The sequence below is a fragment of the Moschus berezovskii genome, chromosome 14 (genome assembly GCF_049115385.1).
Source record: "Moschus berezovskii isolate FMDL1 chromosome 14, NW_MosBer_1.0, whole genome shotgun sequence".
NCBI classification, from domain to species: Eukaryota; Metazoa; Chordata; class Mammalia; order Artiodactyla; family Moschidae; genus Moschus; species Moschus berezovskii.
The window spans coordinates 78,251,275-78,272,986 of record NC_142473.1 but is presented as its reverse complement, the minus strand read 5'-3'; the positions used below and the strand labels follow the sequence as shown (position 1 = coordinate 78,272,986).

The 21,712-nt window shown below is 41.7% G+C and overlaps 1 protein-coding gene and 1 non-coding gene across 3 annotated transcripts in view; both read right to left on the bottom strand.

Moving 5' to 3' along the window:
* The window catches only part of HSD17B12 (hydroxysteroid 17-beta dehydrogenase 12), a 178,166-nt gene that overhangs the window by 20,521 nt on the left and 135,933 nt on the right, over positions 1–21,712 (bottom strand). For both annotated transcript variants that reach the window (XM_055423868.2, XM_088843264.1), the window contains exon 7: positions 6,316–6,350. In XM_055423868.2, coding sequence (XP_055279843.1) covers positions 6,316–6,350 — 35 coding nt within the window. The remainder of the gene's footprint in view (positions 1–6,315; positions 6,351–21,712) is intronic.
* On the bottom strand, positions 10,389–10,491 carry LOC129554966 (U6 spliceosomal RNA). The gene has a single exon (XR_008685688.1). It is a non-coding gene; the product is annotated as a U6 spliceosomal RNA (small nuclear RNA).

Genomic DNA, 21,712 nt, shown 5'->3' with positions numbered 1-21,712 from the left:
TAAAAACAGGCGAGTTAGCAATTAGTTATCTAGTAATTTCATTTCATCTATATTTGTGAGAAATTCCTTTGATTAAAAGGGGTTAAAAACCACCTTTGTTACTGAGACTTTTAATACAGTATTAATTTATGATGTTTAAATATCTTTGTCTTTTTAGGGTGTTAAAAATGTTCTGAAATTAGACTGTGGTGATACACTCTGTAAATATACTGCTGCTGCTGCTGCTAAGTCGCTTCAGTCGTGTCCGACTCTGTGTGACTCCACAGACGGCCTCCTAATGCCCCGTCCCTGGGATTCTACAGGCAAGAACACTGGAGTGGGTTGCCCTTTCCTTCTCCAGTGCATGAAAGTGAACAGTGAAAGTGAAGTCGCTCAGTCGTGTCTGACTCTTAGTGACCTCATGGACTGCAGCCTACCAGGCTCTTCCATCCATGGGATTTTCCAGGCAAGAGTACTGGAGTGGGGTGCCATTGCCTTCTCCGGTAAATATACTGCTGCTGCTGCTAAGTCACTTCAGTCGTGTCTGACTCTGTGTGACCCCATAGACGGAAGCCTACCAGGCTCCCCCTTCCCTGGGATTCTCCAGGCAAGAACACTGGAGTGGGTTGCCATTTCCTTCTCCAATGTGTGAAAGTGAAGTCGCTCAGTCGTGTCCGACCCTTAGTGACCCCACGGACTGCAGCCTACCAGGCTCCTCCATCCATGGGATTTTCTAGGCAAGAGTACTGGAGTGGCTTGCCATTGCCTTCTCCGGGTAAATATACTAGAAACCACCAAATTGTATACTTTAAATGAGTGGATTTTAGGACATGTGAAATATATCTCAACAAATCTATAATATAAAGAGAGTGAAATATATTTATAATTTATTGGAATGTGTTACCTTTAAGCTAAAAGCAGATCCCAGTCAAGTAGAAGCTATCTCCTGCAATGCAGTCTGCTTTCTGAGAATAAGCCCAAATCTTAGAACCCTGTCCTGAGCCCCAAGCACCCAAGTAAGTTTAGGTGGTGTTTTAACATTTTCTCATATAACCAGGAATTACTATATCCTCACTCGTCACAGCAAGTGAAGAAAACCCATTCTCAAGCAGTTGTAGAAGATGATCTTTTTCACTGTAGCTGATCACTGATGGTTTAATCAGTGGGATTCTGGGCTAGATAATACAATACTCAATTTGGCTAAAAGGGCGGCATGTGCCCTCGAACAAAAGTCTTCCATTCCGTTTCTTTCCTTTCTCACAAGTGAAATACAATTGAAAAGTCTTCCAAAAGTTAAAGCTTAAAATTTATTAAAAACATTTTCAAGGACTTGCCCATGGTCCAGTGGCTAAGACTATGAGCTCCTAATGCAGGGAGCCTGGGGTTCAATTCCTGCCCAGGGAACTAGATCCCACATGCTGCCATGAAGACTGGAGATCCTGTGTGCTGCAACTAAGACCCATGCAGCCAAATAAATGAATATTAAAAAAAAATTTTTTTAAAGGAAATCTTGACCTCACCAAAACAGATTCCTAAAATGCCACTCACCAAAGCGATGATTTCAATACAGGAAAGTTCATTGCAAGATAATAAAAACCTTGTTCCTGCTTGCAAAATTAACACAGACCAATAGTCAAATATAGTCTGCCACAATTATGCAAGCATGTGCTTTGAATTGTTTACTCCTTGAGGCAAGTGAGATTTTTGTTTCTCAAATATTCTACCTTAATTTAAAAACTTCCAGGGGGTAGAGTTAGTTTGACTTAAGTGAAATGTTGGAATTGAAAGATACTTTATTCAAAACACAATATCTGCACTCTAAAATGCATTAAAAAGTATAAAGAGAGAATGAACTAGATCTAAGTAAACACGAAATGGACAGCATTTATCATTGGACCAAAATGACAGCAGAGAAAAAAAAAAAAAACCCTTTCCACAAAAACACTGTGCTGCAAAGCAGCACACGTTATTTGTTTGTCTCGCAAAAACCCTCTCACACTCAAGTCTCTCTTTCTCTCCAAGGATTGTCTGGATCACAAATAACACCTTTGCAGAGCTGTCTTACTCTCTGTACTGTATACAGTATCTATTCTTTACGTAGAGATGGGGATGAACATTTGGGACTGAGACATACAAAGGACCAGCCTCTAAAATCAACTACTCTATCTAGTGCTAATCCCCCATCTAAGCAGAATTAGTGACGTCAAACTAGTTTCCATGGCACAGCCAGACTCATGACAACTCTGTTATATCAAGCAGAAGGACAAAATGGGCTGCGCTTAATTGCACACAGAAACAAACATAAAACCAAACCCTGGCTAATCTCTCATTTTCCAGGGACTTGGGGAACAATTCTAAGATTGGAAGGTACATTAAGAATATTTGCCGAAGTTCTGTAGTGAAGACTCCTGATGCTCATATTTCTGAACATTTCCAGTCCGTTATGACAAATATCCAAATAAACAAGTCCAGTAATATTTTCTGTGATACAACCTTCTTAATTCATCATGCTGCTTACTTGCTAACAGCCACACGATGGTGTCTCAGTGGCGTAAGTTATTGAGGATCTACTAGAATTAAAATACTGCAAAGACAAAGCGGAAACCACCACTGCTGATAAGGAAGCACTTTTTCATCTAAAAATATTCTCTTCAATGACTAGCCCTCCCACAAGCCAGACATTAAACACATATAACCCTATGAAATTTAGTGCCTTGCACTTATAGCCTTCTATCATTGTGCTTGCTAGAATTTCCTAAGTTGAGCAAAATTCCCAATTGGAAAACTCCTTAATGATCACTTGCATGAAAGAGTTACCAAGCCTCTTCTCTTCCACACACGCCCCACGATTCTATCAGATAGCTGTAGTATCCTTGTGCACAGCTCTTAAACAGTATTGTGATGGAGGAAGTGCAGGTCTCCCATGAAATAAGTCTCTGATTTCCACCTTCCTTGGGACTCTCATCATTGCTCCACGCTGCAGGTGAGGAGGGAGGCTTACATATTGCTAAGAAGCACTGGAACACAGGGTTGGTCCTAATGCGGACAGCTTACAGGATACAGAGAGTGATGGCAGAAAAAGGAGGGCTGTGCAAAAAAGACTATCTCCCGGTTCTTCATCTTTTCACTTCTTATCAGGGAGTACTAAAGTCTGCTCTTGGAGGGTCATTACTCTTTTATTTTTAAAGCTGAAATGTAAAACTGAATATTGGTACAGACAGTTCTCTGACAGGTTCTCAAAAAGACTGAGAAACATATCAAAACAGAGTTCCATGTCAGAAAAGAATCCTGGATCACAGGGGTCAGGTATATAATCAGAACCAGCGATCCAAATACATTATACAAATATTGCTTTGTTGAAGAAAGTTTGCAAACATTTCCCATATGAAAGAGAACTGCCTGCCCTAAAACACCATAACATGTCATAATTCCACCTTAAGTAATACAGTATGAAAGGGGCTATTTTTAGCTTTCCATGGTTGTTATGGCAACCACCTCCTGGCTCCAGCTGTACACAATGTTTATAATTCCAGGGAAGTGGAAAGAGCAAGTTTCCTCCATAACATAATTATGTACTTTCTACTTCTATGGTAATAATAATACCTTAGTTTGATTATAGAGACTTGTTTGGTGATAGTCAGTTGGCCCTAGGTTATAGTTCTAGAGACTGTGGGAAGCCACATACATCAGAAGTAGAATCAGTGAAAGGAAAAAAAAAAAAACCTACCACAACAAAGAACTCTGCTTTTCTTCAATGGAGATACAAAACCTACAGCAACCAACCATAGGAAATAGATCATTTGGGGATGGCTCACAGGGCAGGCTATGATCAAATCACTTATAATGTGTAAGTAAGAAGGCTTTGAGATGATCTGTGAACTTGGAGTCTTTCTTCCCTCTTGGGCACACAGCTGACAACGCTTCTGGTCTCCCCTGCAGTTAGCTGTAGCCTGTGACTGAGTTCTAGACCATGGAATGATGGCAGAAGTCAGGGACACCACTTGCAGGCCTGACCCATGAAACCCTCCATAAAATCATCCTTACTGTTTCTTCCCTCATTTGCTGGCTGGGTGCAGATATTTCTGCAGAGAACTGCAAGGCCTATGGAAAGAGTACCATGCCGTGCTTAGTTGCTCAGTTGTGTTCAACTCTATGTGACTCCATGGACTGTACCCCGCCAGGCTCCTCTGTCCATGGGATTCTCTGGGCAAGAATACTGGAGTGGACTGCCATGCCCTCCTCCAGGGGATCTTCCCCACCCAGGGATCTAACCTTGGTCTCCTGCATTGCAGGCAGATTATTTACCGTCTGAGCCACCAGGGAAACCCAAGGGAAGAGTAGTCCCCCCTGAACTCCAGATGGAAGGAGCCTGAGATCCCTGGATTGACTGTGTAGAGCAGAGTCCTGACCACTGACCCACACTGGACTGTGATGTGAGGGGAGGATCAACCTTTAGAATTTTAAGTCATTGAGATTCTGGGGTGGTCTGTTAGAGCAGTTAGCCTGCCTTGACTAATGCAAGTAACTCCTTTAATTCAGACAGACCTGTTCCTTCTCCTATCCCCAGAGTACCAGTTCATAAAACCCCCTTACATTTCTGACTAGTTCTTCAGCCCGTGTTCGCTTTCCACCAGATCATTTCACAACCTCGGTGTAAAATCAGTTTGACTTCTTAAAGACAAGGATCCAATTAATCTTCCATAGGATAAACTTTACTCAGTGAAATGGATGGATCCTTTCCTTTGCATTCTTTATCTAAGACTTCAGCTACAACTGTGATGGTGGCTCCTAGGTCTACAGAGACGTGTGAGCACTTTGTATCATGTATTAACTAATTATGTAGCTTCATGGCACTCAGGTTCTTTGGATCTCACTTTTTATGTCAAATGAGAGGGGACTGGTTTCAATTAAAGTACTGAAATTCCATGATCCTTCAAGTCTGATTTGTCATAACCAGTATCTCTTTGGATATGGTTTTTAACAACACACTTAAAAATTCCTCTGTGGAATGTTAAGTATTTCTTTTTTAATGGGTAGAATACTACCCTGAATTTATACTGTGTCACTTGTAGATAGGCAAACTAGAATTAAGCTGATGACCCAAATTTCATTTGTCTTGAGTTCTACTCTGTCTGCCCTAATTCTCTATAATCTTTCAGGATTCTGATCTGGTTTGACAATCTTCACTCTCATATCATCACCATGAGGGGCACGCTCAACCATCAGTAAGTAGTTAAAAGGTTTTAAAGGGAAATTTTACTAAAATAAAGCAATTGAGACATTAAAAATCACACATAAAATGCAATTACAAACAAAGAGCCTTACTAAAAAGTAGCTACCAACCAAAATGGATTCCGAACTTCAGTTTCCTCATCTGTACAATGGTGGGAGGCTATCAAAGTTATATAAGCAAACACTTATCAGGTTCTCAGTCTGACACCTGGCAAAGAATACGTAATCGATAAACATAAGCTGTAAATCCTTGCCTGAAGCTGGTCATGTAGACTCCTTCATGGAAGTAGGGTCCCTGGCTCTTTGCAAAGCTGTGATTCCTGTGGATCTCTCCCAAACTCAAAGCCACTTTGCACAGCAAGGATGACTGTGAAACCCTAAATTTAGCAAATGACCAAGCAAGCCCATCCCTTTGCCACAGGTTTGCTTTGAAAGCTTAGCCATCACTCAGACTTCTCCAAGGGAGGAACAGAATTTAATTCCCATCTTATACTTCCTGCTATTCCTAACGTAAGGACGTAGCAACACATTTCTCGAGAGAAATGAAGACATCTAGCAAATCCTAGTGGAACCCAATACAAATACAGCTGAAGCTAGAGGACACAGCCTTTTTCCTCCATGGGCAGGAGTAAGGGAAGTTGACCCCTTAAGATCACTTTATAACATGCCTAAGTTCCTCATACATCCTTTCTCCCATAACGAAAAGCTAGAGGATGGGGGGGTCTCACTTCACGAAACTCCACTGAGCTGGGCTCTGACAGCATACCGCTTTAAGGAGGCATTCCCGGGAATATCCCAGGAACTCTATCCACCCCCTCAGAAGAGCAGGCAATTGAGTTAGTGATGGTGACTCAGGCAGGCTTTTTAATCCTGATGTAAAGGAACCACCACCACCCTGGTGAGGGAAATAAAAAGGGAATCCAGGGGAAAAGGCCTCCACCACCGGATGACTCACGCCCTACCGTGTGACTTGCCTGGCACATTACTCTGTCACCAAGACATAGGGGAGAGGTTCATTAGTCACTTTAATGAAATTTTCAAAGAAAGGATTCTCCCTATAAATAATCATGAGCTTGAGTGTTTGTGTGTGAGCTTATGACTCACCTTTCCACCATGCCAGGCAGGACCAGCCGTGTCATCTGTGAAAGAGAAAAACAAAACATCCATGGTGACTGAGGATGCAGGCCACGGAGAGTGGAGAGAAGTTGCCCAAACAAGCGAGGGGGGAGTCACTGAGCTGCTCGCCACTTCTACAGACAGCAGTTTATTTTATAGACTTTATATATTGGGTTGGCCAAAAATTTCAATTGGGTTTCGCCATACCTTCTTATGGAAAAACCTGAATGAACACTTTTTTTTTGATAGATAAGAGATGGATTTATTTACAGAGAAACACACTCCACAGACAGAGTATGGGCCATGCAGTAGGCAAGAGCGACCTTGGGGGAAACACACCGCACAGAAGCACGGTCAGGCACAGAGGGTGAGAACGGCCCTGACTGAACGTCGGCAAGAGCGCATACAGAGGGGCCAGAGGGACCACTTGAGGGAACCCCGGAGACACTTTCAGCGAGCCCGGCTAAAATCAGTCTTGCCCGAAATGTACTACTGGCCTGGAGACCTTCAAATAAGGAAGGAATTATGGTGAAATCCATGTCTCCCAAAATACATTCTCAGTAAATTGCATATGTTACAAGAAATATCCTGCCTACCAAACTTACTTAAGCTTTCTAATCCTAACAGATCAAATAATTTTTTTCCTATCAAAAAACCTATAGGAGAATGCCATAAAGTGACATGTAGGCAAATATTAAGTCTATCTTCACACGTATTTCTTCTCTTGCTGAAGCTAATTGTGAGTAAAATGCATCCTTAAAGAAAGTTGATGTTATCTGTCATCTTAAGTAACCAACAATGAAAAAAGGGGCACCAGCATTTTTATTTTCTATTGGCGGAGCCAAGCAATATGCAGAATCTTAGTTCCCCAACCAGGGCTTGAACCTTGGCCCTCTGCTGTGGAAGCAGAGTCCTAAATGCTGGACTACCAAGGAATTCCATGGACACCCTCATTTTTAAAGGACTTCATGACTGTTGCCTAAATATATATACTATGGAGAGAGAAACTATTAATACTTCTACACTCTGTTTTAAGATATTATTAACTCAGAAAAGTTAAGACATCCGCTGATTTAGTCAAGGCCATATCACAGTTAAGCACCGAAGTTGGAACATGAACTCTGGACTCCTGCATACCATCAGTTCACAAAGAAACAAATGCTGTTTTGTTACAGAGAAGTTTGCATGCATGCCAGGCACAGGAATCTCAAGCTTTCTATCTTGAATAACATTATGTCTTAATTAACATAGCATTCTGACAAAGAGAGCGTTTTTTTCCTAGAAACACTTTTAAGAAAGAAAATGCATCCAGGCTTCCCCCACATAGAACCTGTTCTGCAGAACTCTCAACTCAGAGGTCAACTTTGGAGCTGCCGCACTCACTTTTCCAGGAAAGATGTGAATTTGAACTGACACCATGTCATAACAGGAGAACACACTGCCAACTTCTAAACAGACAAAGTGGTGTCTTCAAAGCCTAGGGGGATCGTTTCAACAGAAGTATCTGATGTGGCCAACTCTTCCAGGTAAAAGAAAGGAGACACTGTAAGAAAAGAGTTTGGCCTGAAGCATCTCCAATCTTCCTCCTTCTGTAATGCCGTAATCTCATATAGTTCAGTTCAGTCGCTCAGTCGTGTCTGACTCTTTGTGACCCCATGGACTGCAGCACGCCAAGCTTCCCTGTCCATCACCAACTCCCGGAGCTTGCTCAAACTCATGTCCATCGAGTCAGGGATGCCATCCAACCATCTCATCCTCTGTCATCCCCTTCTCTTCCTGCCTTCAATCTTTCCCAGCATCAGGGTCTTTTCAAATGAGTCAGCTCTTCACATCAGGTGGCCAAAGTTTTGGAGTTTCAGCTTCAGCATCAGTCCTTCCAATGAATATTCAGGATTGATTCCCTTCAGGATCGACTGGTTGGATCTCCGTGCAGTCCAAGGGACTGCAATCTCATATAAGGTGATAAACATAATGAACCTAGCACAGACAGCCAGCGCAGAGCAGGCCTGAAATGAAACTCTCCCTTGTTGCCAGAGTGTACTCTTCTTTCAGGACACAGCACCACTAAGTACCCAGGCCCCCCTTAAGCTTGCTGTGCCTGACAGCTGAGAGCAAAAAACGGTAACACAGTTTGAGGTCATCCACTTCAACTCACCATACAGAAGTTTCCGGACAGTTCCAGCAATATTGTCAAGTACCTCAACTGGGAGCTTCTTAGGGTAAAAAGAACTGTTCTAAAATTAGAGTGTCATGATGACTGTAGGACTGTGTAAATTCGCTAAAAACCATTCAACTATACACGTAAAATGAACAAATCGTAAAGTGTATAAATTATCCCTCAATAAAGCTGTTTTTTAAAGCAAATCTTAATAATCATATGGATAAGAGTTAAAGAAGTAGAATCACAAAATACATTTGGTGTAACTTTATTAAACACAAGAACTAAAAGAGCTCTCAAAACGCTCTATGCATATCAGCTCACGGCCTGGAGCAACACGAAGTAAAAAAACAGGCATTCTTCCACTCGGTAGAGGGCACGTTAGTTTCTTCCAACTACCTGATCAGGGCTGGGTGATGGGAGCTCACGATGGAGTAGGAGAACAGGTATTTATGTAAATAAATCCTTACCAGACAGTGTTACAAGGGAGACAGTAGGGTTAAGGACACAGGGCATCAACACTTGGGAGAGGGGCTAGTTACGTCTGGGGAAACAGGCAGAGCTTCACAGTTTATGGTTCAGTTACATTCTGAAAGAATGAATGAGTTCCCTAGGCAGAAAAAAAAATTCTAATCAAGGAACTAGAAAGAGAAACTTACAATGTATGCTATAGAATCAATGCACTAAAAGAACTTGTTATTGACTGGGTGTAGAAAGAAGTAAAAACAACATGCATGCCATTATGTATGTCTTTTCCCCAAGACATATATGTACACATTTAAATACAGTCCAATAAGAAACAGCACTTTAAGCTGGGCTATTAAGGAAATACAAAGGCACACTTTGGGAGTTATTTTTTCCTTATATTGTGTGCATGTCATCTATGAAATATCTCCTTTCTGAATGGTAAAAATTATCCAGGAAATGATCAGAGACAAAATAAAACCTGGTAAGATATTATCTTATTTACAAAATTATACCAACAGCATGCTAAACATTCAGTCAGTCCTGATGGTTGTTAATGTGTGGATAGCTTCAAAATATATTCACTTTTTCTCCCAGTTTGATTTGAGACATAATCTACATAACTTTTTTACTAGCCTAAGGTACACATTATGAAAGTGAAGGAGGAGTGGGAAAAAAGTGGCTTAAAACTCAACATTCAAAAAACGAAGATCATGGCATCCAGTCCCATCACTTCATGGCAAATAGATGGGGAAACAGTGACATGCTTTATTTTTGTGGGCTCCAAAATCACTGCAGATGGTAACTGCAGCCATGAAATTAAAAGATGCTTGTTCCTTGGAAGAAAAGGTATGACAAACCCAGGCAGCATATTAAAAAGCAGAGACATTACTTTGCCAACAAAAGTCCGTCTAGTCAGCTATGGTTTTTCCAGTAGTCATGTATGGATGTGAGATTTGGACCATAAAGAAAGCTGAGCGCGAAAGAATTGATGCTTTTGAACTGTGGTGTTGGAGAAGACTCTTGTGAGTCCCTTGGACAGCATGGAGATCAAACCAGTCAATCCTAAAGGAAATCAGTCCTGAATATTCACTGGAAGGACTAATGCTAAAGCTGAAATTCCAATACTTAGGCCACCTGATATGCGAAGAACTAACTCCTTAAAAAAGACCCTGATGCTGGGAAAGATTGAAGGCAGGAAGAGAAGGGGACGACAGAGGATGAGATGGTTGGATGGCATCACTGACTCGATGGACATGAATTTGAGCAAGCTCCAGGAGTTGGTGATGGACAGGGAGGCCTGGCATGCTGCAGTCCATGGGGTTGCCAAGAGTCAGACACAACTGAGCGACTGAAATGAACTGAACTGAAAGTACACATCATAAGGATATATGTATATATTGTAAGATTATTACCACAAAAAAGTTTAGTCAACATCAAAAATACAGAATGCTTTACTATCTGCTTGTCACCCTTGCATAGGGGCCAGGCTAATCTTCTCGGTGTCATTCCAATTCAAGTATCTCTGCTGCTGAAATGAGCCCTGAAATAAGTCTTTCTGTTCTTGTTATTCAGTCACTAAGTTGTGTCCGACCCTGTGGGCTATGGCCAATCAGGCTCCTCGGTCCCTGGGATTTTCCAGGCAAGAATACTGGGATGGGAAGCTACTTCCTTCTCCATAGTCTTTATACAAGCGAATTAAAACTCAAGAAATTTTAATAACACAAAGGAAGAAGCAGTGTTTTCAATGCCTGGCTATTAAAGGGCCAGAAATACTTGTTGCCATCCTCATTTGAACAAATGACTCATCATCAAAGATGGAAATTCATGCATGAAAAGGTTAAATTCTTTTGTATTGGTCATTGGCTTCTCCTCTTAAATTCTGTTTCTAAATTATTTCTCCTTGCCATGAAATAGAGTATCTTCTTGGATCTGTCAGATATAACAACACTGAAAAGCCTGGGAAGAGTTAGGCTTTTATAAGGCTGATTAATGCCTTCGTCTATATTTAAATTATCTTTCTTTCTACTCAGAATACACGTCATAATAAATTCAATTTCAAGCGTTCTGTGTTGGGGCATGTGCATTCAAATAATTCTTAATATTCTGTGTGTAAGTAGAGAGGCTTCACTACGTTAACAACAAATTAAATTCTCTTTAACGTCAAGTCTTACATCGGATATTTAAATTAAGCTATTAGCAGTCTCATTTTACTTTATATGCATCAATTGGTATCTTGATGGCTGGTTATTTATACCATATACCAAGTGTTTCTGTGAAATCTCAATATCTGAACTCCATCTCACAGCTTACAAGCTGTTTCTGGAGTTAACTCAATATCCTAATTTTAGGCCATCTGCAGGTGATAATTGCTGTACCAGGAAAAATTTTGTTCCTCTTAAGATACTGCTAAAATAAGGTTACCATAACTTGTAAGTTCAGTGGTTAAAAATATCAAAAATAGTAGTAAACATGACTTCGATACTTGTTTTCTTCTATGTTAAGCTTATTTCCAAAAGTATACAGCAGACGATACAAAGTTAATTATTTCCTCAAAAGTAAATAGAAGTCCTATAATAGCACCTCTATGACAATGGCAGCTTCAAATTCTTGCAGGAAAAAAACAAAAGTTTCCTATTTACAGAGAGATTTTTTAGGGACAGTTTCATCAATCCTTACCACAAAGAAGTCCTAGAAGCCTAAATCAAAGGGAGAAAGGTTGATACATGCTATTTCACACCAAGATGTTATATCACTTTGTATGCAAGCCTGGCATAGTCTTTACCAAGGATAGCTCAACTGAGAATTCCTCTGGGGACACCACATATTACATTTCAAGAGTTACATATTTACTGCCACAGCTATGTATGTTCCGGCTGGGAAATAAGTAACAGGATGATGTAGCTCATACAAAAATCAAAATCAGTATTATTAGATTATTTAGTTGAGATAACCTGCCTCAAAAATGCACTGGCTGACCTAGAAAGTCCTTTAAAATGTTACATTAAAATGTATCCATCTTAGTATTCTGAAATATTTCTTCTATTTTTGGCAACTGCTTGCATTGCTTTTGCAATCAGAAGAGCCCCCACAACTAATGTTTTTTCTAAAAGAAATTAACACAAATAAATTTTTTTCTTTTTCACTTCTCTGGCATCAGTAATCAAGAATTTGTAGAAAGAATCTTATTTTATACTCAAAAGCCAATCCAAGTTTCCCACTTTTTAAATTTGGTATGAAAGCCAATGCCTACACAAGTGAATCATGCATATTATTTTACAAGCAAATTATTTTTGTATCATGTAACCTCTTGTGTTTCATCATTTTTTTGGAGAGAACATTACTGCATAATGCTCAAAGAGATAACTAAAAACCGAAATGAAAAGATTAAAATTCAAGATACTTTAGTTAAAATAAGAAAACAATATTGACACCTGTGCAATCATTATATACAAATAGGAGGTAAAGCACAACTTGCTCTGGAGTCTGGGCAAAGCCCCAGGAACCCAGGCTTCTCGTACAAATAGGACACCACAAATAGATACTTTGTCCACTGCTGCCCTGCCCTCTACCCTAGAGAAACCTGCACGGAGTAAACAGGAGCTGAATTCAAGCCACTGAAAAATGAACCCACACAAATGAAAAGGAAATAGATACAAATGCCTGAAGCAAATTTTCAGTTGGAATCATTAACAATAACTTTTTAAAACCACAGTATAATAGTGCAAAGAATTACATAAAATAACAACGAGGTTACACAATGCCTGTTTTGGAGAAATTTGGTGGTAACTCCACTGGAAGTCATACTAGAATGACACAGCACACATTTCCTTTGATGAAATGTATAATTTGAGCTCTGGTACCAAGAATACAATTTAATTATAAATTCTTAGAATCTCATACGTATGGCTAACAGAATACTTACCGCGCAGGGGCTGAGAAGTTTAATGAGACTAAGTTTTTAGACGGCTTTGAGATCTGAGTATTATTTGCCTCTCCTCTACCAATGTTCAGGCCTTTGTGAAGGTTATTAGTCCTTCTTGTCAAAGTTATCAACCCTCTTTGCCATTTCCCCCATTCCATATTACTGAACTTGAAATTCAACCCCATACTATAAAGCCATAATGTTTAAACTCTAAACAACAATGAAAATAAAAACATTACATACCATCACACGCTGTTTTTCCAAGTTTGTTGTTCAGTCATTAAGTCGTGTCCAACTCTCTGTGACCCAATGGACTGCAGGTCACCAGGCTTCCCTGTCCTTCAATATCTCCCGGAATTTGCTCAAACTCATCTCCATTGAGTTGGTGATACTATTCAACCAATATACTGACAGTTTCTATCACTTAGCTTTTCTCCAAATAAGCTGATTTCTCCAAAAGTGACAGATTTGGAGGAGAAAAGAAGCCCTAAGTTTCTCACAGAGATTTTTACACGTTCACTCATTTATAATGCATTTCTTCTTTAAACAAGCTTTACTTGGAGCTACAAAGAACCTTGGAATCTCCAACTACTCCCTCATTTTTTAAAGATGAAAATTGTGGAAAGAGTGGTGGTCCTGTATTTTGGCAAACCCATCATTTTGTATTTGTGCCTGAAGCAGCCCATTACTCTGAGACTTTTAGGGCTAAATATACTCCCCAATTTGGAAATTGTTAAGAGCTTAATGATAACTGCCTTCAAATGGATTTAAAGGCTCTAGATATTAACCTGGAATGTGTTTCTTCTGAAAAGCCCTGGGCAGGGGCAGTGGTGAGAAGCATACTCTCCTTTCTACAACTGATTAATTTCCTATTGTGTTAACTTGAATTCTTGGGGCAGAGTCGGAGGATAACTTCTTAGCATAATCTCTAAATTAAATGCAACTAGACTGCTAAACAGACTTCCCTGGTGGCTCAGAGGGTAAAGCGTCTGCCTACAATGCAGGAGACCTGGGTTCGATCCCTGGGTCAGGAAGATCCCCTGGAGAAGCAAATGGCAACCCACACCAGTACTCTTGCCTGGAAAATCCCATGGATGGAGGAGCGTGGTGGGCTACAGTCCATGGGGTCATAAAGAGTCAGACACAACTGAGCGACTTCACTTTACTTCACTTCAGACTGCTGAACAGGCTCCTGATGGATTTCCAAATTAATAAAGGGCTCCCCCTACTGGTACTATGTGACATGCCAGAGGCAAATCCATGTTTTTTAAAAAAGTAAACAAATATTTTTCTTGTGGGTTTTCATCTGTCCATCCATCCAAACATTTATTACTATTATCTACTCCATGGGTAGGACATAGCATATGGCTAAAGAGATATACAGTGAATACATAGTTGTATCATGAGAAAAAAAATTGGCTTTTCAAAAGCAGGCAAAGGGTCTCTTACTCCAAGTGATTTGATTTCAGACACTCATAGGGATGGAAGAGATGGATTTAAGTCAAAGCCATTCATTCTTCAAGTCCTCCAAGCAAGCAATGATTCAGTCTGAGTAGGCTGAATACTTGGAGTTACTGAACTGGGGGGACCATGAACTCAAACGCCTAAGAGGGCCAAGTGGGTGACACAGAACAGTGCAGTGGGTCAGACAATAGGGGCAAGTGGGGACTGCGGTGATCTGGAGAGTACAGGCCCTACCACTGAGCACGTTCCGCTGTTACTCAGCTCTGATCACTCGCAGCCAAGCAGCAGTTCACGTCTGTATCACCCTCATTTCAAAGTTTTCCCAAGAAAAGCTAGAAAGTTGGGAAATGTCCTAATTTTGAACACACTGCTGGAGCCACCCAAAATATATTAGTAGCCCACATCCAGCCCACAGACTACGGAATTTTAACCTCTGACCCAGAATCAGAAGGAACTCACCTTCCACCCACTCCCCTTCTGGCAGATCCAAAGCTTAGGAAGTTCTCACACTCATTTCAGGGTAAATATCAGCAACTGATCTAAGGCCAACCTTGCAGAGCCCCACAAAGTAAGAGTGATCCTTACTTCCAAAGGACTAGAATTTTCTGTTTTTAAATTTATCCACTGATTTATTCAAAAAGCATTTGCTGTACACTGGCCATATGTGAAAGCTAGGGCTGGGAAATGCCAGAGAACGAAAAGGAGCCGGTCCCAGACCTTTCACCTCTAGAGACACTTGACGAAGAACGAAATGCTAAGGGAAAGGGAAACACACAGTGCGCGATGAAACAGCACAGCTGAGAGACTTCATCCAGCCTGGGACGCTCCCTGCCCTTTCCCCACCGCTAAGTGTGTAACGCTTTAGCTGAGAACTGGAGAGTGAGCAGAATGAGTAAAGCGGGAGACGAGCGCGTCTTCTATGCAGAGGGCACAGCCCGAGGGGACACTAGACTGAGACTACTTCAAGAGACTGAACTCGGCACTTGGAGGAGGGAGACCGGAGTTGAAAGGGAGACGTGGGAAGGAGCCAACGTGCGCCCTTCCCAACAGGTCACGTTAAGGGTTCTGGACTTGGGGGAAAGAAGTCACGGAGGGGTTTAACAGTGGTGTGACACGACCCAGAGTACAGTCATAACACTTTGGCTGCAGCACGGAGACTGGACTGGAGAAAGATAAGCTGGCTGGTTAGGCCACTTGAGTGGTTCTCACTGAGAAAGGTAAGGCGCTTGGAATCTGGAACAAATCACTGGGTGAGTTGATTTGCACAACAGTTAGGAGGCTGAGCTAACTGGCCTTGATTGTGTGTGTGTGTGTGCGTGTGCGTGTGTGATGTCTGGAAGAAATCATTGAGTGAGCTGATTTATAAAACAGGTTGAGGTAACTCATCTTGATTGTGTGTGCGTGCATGTGTGTGTGTGTGATGTCATGCTTCCCTTCTCCACGCTAAACATCTCTACTTCTTTCAACTACTCCACTTTGGCTGATTATCTGATGAAGGAAGAATTAAATTCTGATCCCCTGCTTAAGACTCTTCCTCCCCATTCCCAAACAAAACAAGACTGAGTGGTACTTCATTGTAAGTGGAAACTGTTAATAAATTTTACCTTGGATCCCCACCCACCTATTTTTCTGCTCTGAGAAAGGTAATAAAGAAAGTAGAACAGCCCCTCTATTTGTCAGAATGGTAGTCTGGAAATTTCCTAAGGGATGTGAGTATAGGTAGGGCCACTCCCTATTGTCCAGCATATGCACCAAGTCCAGTAGCAGCTTCAGGGCCCAGCACCTTCAGAAGGGATGGCTTTCCCATTCTTAGATAAGCTATGGAAAGGTCTTGGGTTGTGTTCATTTGAAAAGGAGTGAAGAGTCTATGGTGTCCTTGAGTTTCTTATACTGTCATTAAAGGAATCAAAGAACCATCAGGCCTCCAGAAGGAAGGCAATTCTCAGTTTAGCAGACAAGTTATCTCAAATCAGTGACAAACAGCACAGAGAAGATCCATCTCGGAACTAGTCTTTGGATTTGGTGCTGAGTGTGCTACCTGACTGAAAGTGGACTTGGATCGATATATACCTGCCTCTGAGTTGTGGCGTGTTCCCGCGTTCCCCCTTTTCTATCATTTCTCTAATAATAACCAATAGCAATACCACAATTTCATCTGCAAACTCTTTCAGTATTCCGAGATGGAAACTTCTTCCAGGCATAGTGAAGTGAAAGTCGCTCAGTCACGTCCGACTCTTTGTGACCCCGTGGACGGACTGTAGTCTGCCCAGCTCCTCTATCCAAAGAATTCTTCAGGCAAGAAAAATGGAGCTGGTAGACGTTCCCCTTCTCCAGTGGATCTTGCCAACCCAGGGATCGAAACCAGGTCTCCTGCATTGCAGGTGGATTCTTTACCATCTGAGCCACCAGGGAAGCCCCTCCAGGCATAAAACCCAAACTACTGTAGAAGTGTGTGGTTTAATATCTGGAGGTTTAATGATCTCTAAACTCTACCATTTCTGGTCTGAAGGTCATTGATCTTGAGGAGAAATGAGCCTTAACCTTAGACTTTAGTCACAGAACATCTGAAATCACAAGAAAGCCCTGGCCAGGAGGACCTTTCTTCCAGGTGAAGGCTGATCTATTGGCCCTATCAGTCACCTTTATGCAAAATTTTCACACCACTGCTCTCCTGACTTTGGCACTTACCTGCTCTGCAGGGAATAAGAACAAGACTGAATTTAACCTTGAAGGTACTAAGAGCAAAACTACAAGGCAACGAGGCTTCTAAATACCTCTTGGATTACCTCCACTAACCTGGTAAAGGGAAAGCCCAGTTAAGCAAGTCACTGAGAGAGAAAAAAAGGAATAATTCTAAATTATTGAATAAGATGAAAAGTGAAACGATCAGATGGGACTGGAGAGATAAAGGCCTGGGAGAGCTGATCTGGCCTCTTCAACTGAACATCAGGGGTCTAGAGACACCACTATTCTTGTTAACATTTCTTCCTCCATATACTGTGGACCACTCATCACCACTTCACCCAGTGATGACCTGTAAATCCTTTGGCCAGGATATTGCAGTTTTATTATTCCTCTGTTGGAATGGGGGACTTCGATGATATTTATCATCATCTGACCTACTGATACAGAGACAGGAACACATGGATCAGGCACTAATCCTGGAATGTCAAGCCAGGTCATTCAACGCCCATGATACTGCATAAGACTTCCAACCAGATGCTGGGACCTACCCAGCAAATATCTCCAAATCAGGGGCACAAACCCAAGGTCACAGGGCAAGCTCATCTCTCCAAACTTTTCTAGCACGCTTCTTAGCCAGTCAGCCCTTAGCATGTGGTTTGCTGAGGAGATAAAACTTGAACCAACCCTGATGGACAGAAGATGTCATTCTCTTTCGTATATAAGCCTTTTTCAACACACTTATTAAGGCATTAGGCCATAGACATCCATGCCCTGGGTCCCCTGATGTCCAATCACCAGAAAACCGTACAAGATTCTAGACCAATTTTCATCTCCTTCTAAGTTAACGTGGAGCTCCCAACAGCCACTGCTACTGAAAACGTAGTCCTGGACCTGCAACGTAACACAGTCAACTGAAGGACAACAGAAACAATTCATCAAGATACACTACAGGGCAAATCACAGCAGCACGAAAGAACACTAAACCTGGGCGCGCCAGACACACAGCTCCATCAAAGTGAATGCCCCTTCTCAGTATAAACAAGATCAGTACACATGCCATTAAATACACACTGCCAAGCCACTCTGCCACTAGAATTGTCTTTCTAAAACGTACACCAGATCACACCTTATTTCTACTTTAAGGCTCTCTGCCCTCTTGAGCACAGCACTCAAGGACCTGAACAATCACGTCCTAACTTACTTTCCTGGTCTCTGGTAAGCCACTGCACACCACTCATCTCCCGCTGTTTGAGTCAAACTATTGCCATACTTGAACAGTCAGTCAAATGTGCTACAAACGACCCGGATCCCGCCTACGGTACAATGAAAACTGACTGGCTGTCCTATAGATGGTACTAATTCCACGATAAATAAATCAAGCATTTTGAACTGCTTTTCCACTAAAAGCGCCCATCATAAACGGACAGAAAAATACATGTTTACATGAAAGATAAATTAAAAGATTCTTCATTCTTTGGCTGAATGAAGAGGCGTTTCGGAATAGCAAACTCCCTTAGTGCTTTGCAAATGGGATTTGACTTGCAAAAAGAGGTTAACAGACAAACTTTTAAAGCATATATCTCTTCTGCTGGTGATACTTCTCGTCAGTATGGCTCACAGTATGATAGGGTATGTATGATATACAGGGTATGTTTAGTAAGCTTGGCATTTGTCTCCACTGACTCCTTTTGTGGGAAAAAGCATCTATGCCCATGGGAAAAAACAAAGTGGAAGAAGAAGAATGGAGAGGTGGGAGGAGCAGTTTATCATCTGTCAAGATACCAGGACCGAGGTCTTGTTATTATTTCATCGTTATAGTAAAGAAATCTGAGGCTCCTCTGCAGTGCGGTGGACTGGAGGTGTGTCACCCACACTTCCCACCCCTGCACTGCTCATCTGTAAGCAGGGCCATGAGGTGACCACCCCTAGTGCACGCTGATCGGTGCTCAGATGCTGCTCAGCGGATGAGGTGTGTGACCACAGAGCACAGCAAGCTGACCGGTTCTCAGAGACCAAGGTCAGGACCTTGGCCTCTTTATCACTACTACTCCGTAGACTGCCAGCCCAAAGTGTATGCTTCGGGAGACAGAGGAGGCCAGGGTTTCTTCTTTTTTTTGTACAATTTTTTCTTTCTTTCATTTTGGAGTACAATTGTTTTACAATGCCATGTTAGTTTCTGCCGTGCACTGATGTGAATCAGCTGCATGTATACATGTAGCCCCTCTCTTTTGGGTCTCCCTCCCTTCCCCAGGTCCTGTCACCCCACCCATCCAGGTCCTCACAGAGCATCACAGGCAGGTCATCACATAGCTCGCTGTGCTATATGGCAGCGTCCCACCAGCTGTCTGCTTTACACCTCGTGGTGTGTTTATGTCAAACCGAGGCTCCCAGTTCAGCCCACCCTCCCCATCCTCCACGGTGTCCACACGCCCCTGCTCTGCAACTGTGTCTCGATCCCTGCTCGGGAACTAGGTTCATCTGCACCGCTTTTCTAGATCCCACACACATGTGGTTAATACATGATACTTGTTTTTCTGACTTACTTCAGTCTGTATCGAGACTGCCGGAGAAGATACTAATTAATGGATATAGAGCAAAACTTTACACTGTTTCTCTGACAGAGGAATTTAAATGATCAGGAGACTAATGTGGAGCTAGCACTAACAATTCTATAAAATACAATTTAAAAACACTTGAACATGTTTCTCATCGTTCTTCATTACGATATGTTATGAAACACATGTCTATAACACTCATTATTTTTTTAAATTAATTAACTTACTTTAATCGGACACTAATTACTTTCCAATATTGTAGTGGTTTTTGCCATACATTGACATGAATCAGCTATGGGTGTATATGTGTTCCCCATTCTGAACCCCTCCTCCCACCTCCCTCCCCATCCCATCCCTCAGGGTCATCCCAGGGCACTGGCCTTGAGCACCCTGTCTCATGCATCGAACCTGGACTGGCAATCCATTCCACATATGATAATATACATGTTTCAATGCTATTCTCTCAAATCATCCCACCCTCGCCTTCTCCCACAGAGTCCAAAAGTCTGTTCTATACATCTCTGTCTCTTTTGCTGTCTCACATATAGGGTCATTGTTATCATCTTTCTAAATTCCATATATATGCGTTAATATACTGTATTGGTGTTTTTCTTTCTGGCTTACTTCACTAAGCATAATAGGCTCCAGTTTCACCCACCTCATTAGAACTGATTCAAATGCATTCTTTTTAATTGCCGAGTAATACTCCATTGTGTATATGTACCACAGCTTTCTTATCCATCCGTCTGCAGATGGACATCTAGGTTGCTTCCATGTCCTGGCTATTATAAACAGTGCTGCAATAACCATTGGAGTACACATGTCTCTTTTAATTCTGGTTTCCTCGGTGCGTATGCCCAGCAGTGGGACTGCTGGGTCGTATGGCAGTTCTATTTCCAGTTTTTTAAGGAATCTCCACACTCTCCTCCACAGTGGCTGTACTAGTTTGCATTCCCACCAACAGTGTAAGAGGGTTCCCTTTTCTCCACACCCTCTCCAGCATTTACTGTTTGTAGACTTTTGGATAGCGGCCATTCTGACTGGTGTGAGATGGTACCTCACTGTGGTTTAGATTTGCATTTCTCTGATTATGAGGGATGTTGAGCATTTTTTCATGTGTTTGTTAGCCATCTGGATGTCTTCTTTGGAGAAATGTCTGTTTAGTTCTTTGGCCCATTTTTTGATTGGGTCGTTTATTTTTCTGGAATTGAGCTGCAGGAGCTGTTTGTATATTTTTGAGATTAATTCTTTGTCAGTTGCTTCGTTTGCTATTATTTTCTCCCACTCTGAAGGCTGTCTTTTCACCTTGCTTATAGTTTCCTTCATTGTGCAAAAGCTTTTAAGCTTTTAAATTAGGTCCCATTTGTTTATTTTTGCTTTTATTTCCATTACTCTGGGAGGTGGGTCAAAGAGGATCCTGCTGTGATTTATGTCAGAGTGTTTTGCGTATGTTTTTCTCTAGGACTTCTATAGTTTCTGGTCTTACATTTAGATCTTTAATCCATTTTGAGTTCATTTCTGTGCATGGTGTTAGAAATGTTCTAGTTTCATTCTTTTACAAGTGGTTGACCAGTTTGCCCAGCACCACTTGTTAAAGAGACTATCTTTTCTCCATTGTATATTCTTGCCTCCTTTGTCAAAGATAAGGTGTCCATAGGTGCGTGGATTTATCTCTGGGCTTTCTATTTTGTTCCATTGATCCATGTTTCTGTCTTTGTTCCAGTACCATACTGCCTTGATGACTGTGGCTTTGTAGTAGAGCCTGAAGTCAGGCAGGTTGATTCCTCCAGTTCCATTCTTCTTTCTCAAGATTGCTTTGGCTATTCGAGGTTTTTTGTATTTCCATACAAATTGTGAAATTATTTGTTCTAGTTCTCTGAAAAATACCATTGGCAGCTTGATAGGGTGGAGAAGGAAATGGCAACCCACTCCAGTGTTCTTGCCTGGAGAATCCCAGAGACGGGGGACCCTGGTGGGCTTCTGTCTATGGGGTCACACAGAGTTGGACACGACTGAAGTGACGCAGCAGCAGCAGCAGCAGCTTGATAGGGATTGCATTGAATCTATAGATTGTTTGGTAGTATACTCATTTTCACTATGTTGATTCTTCTGATCCATGAACATGGTATATTT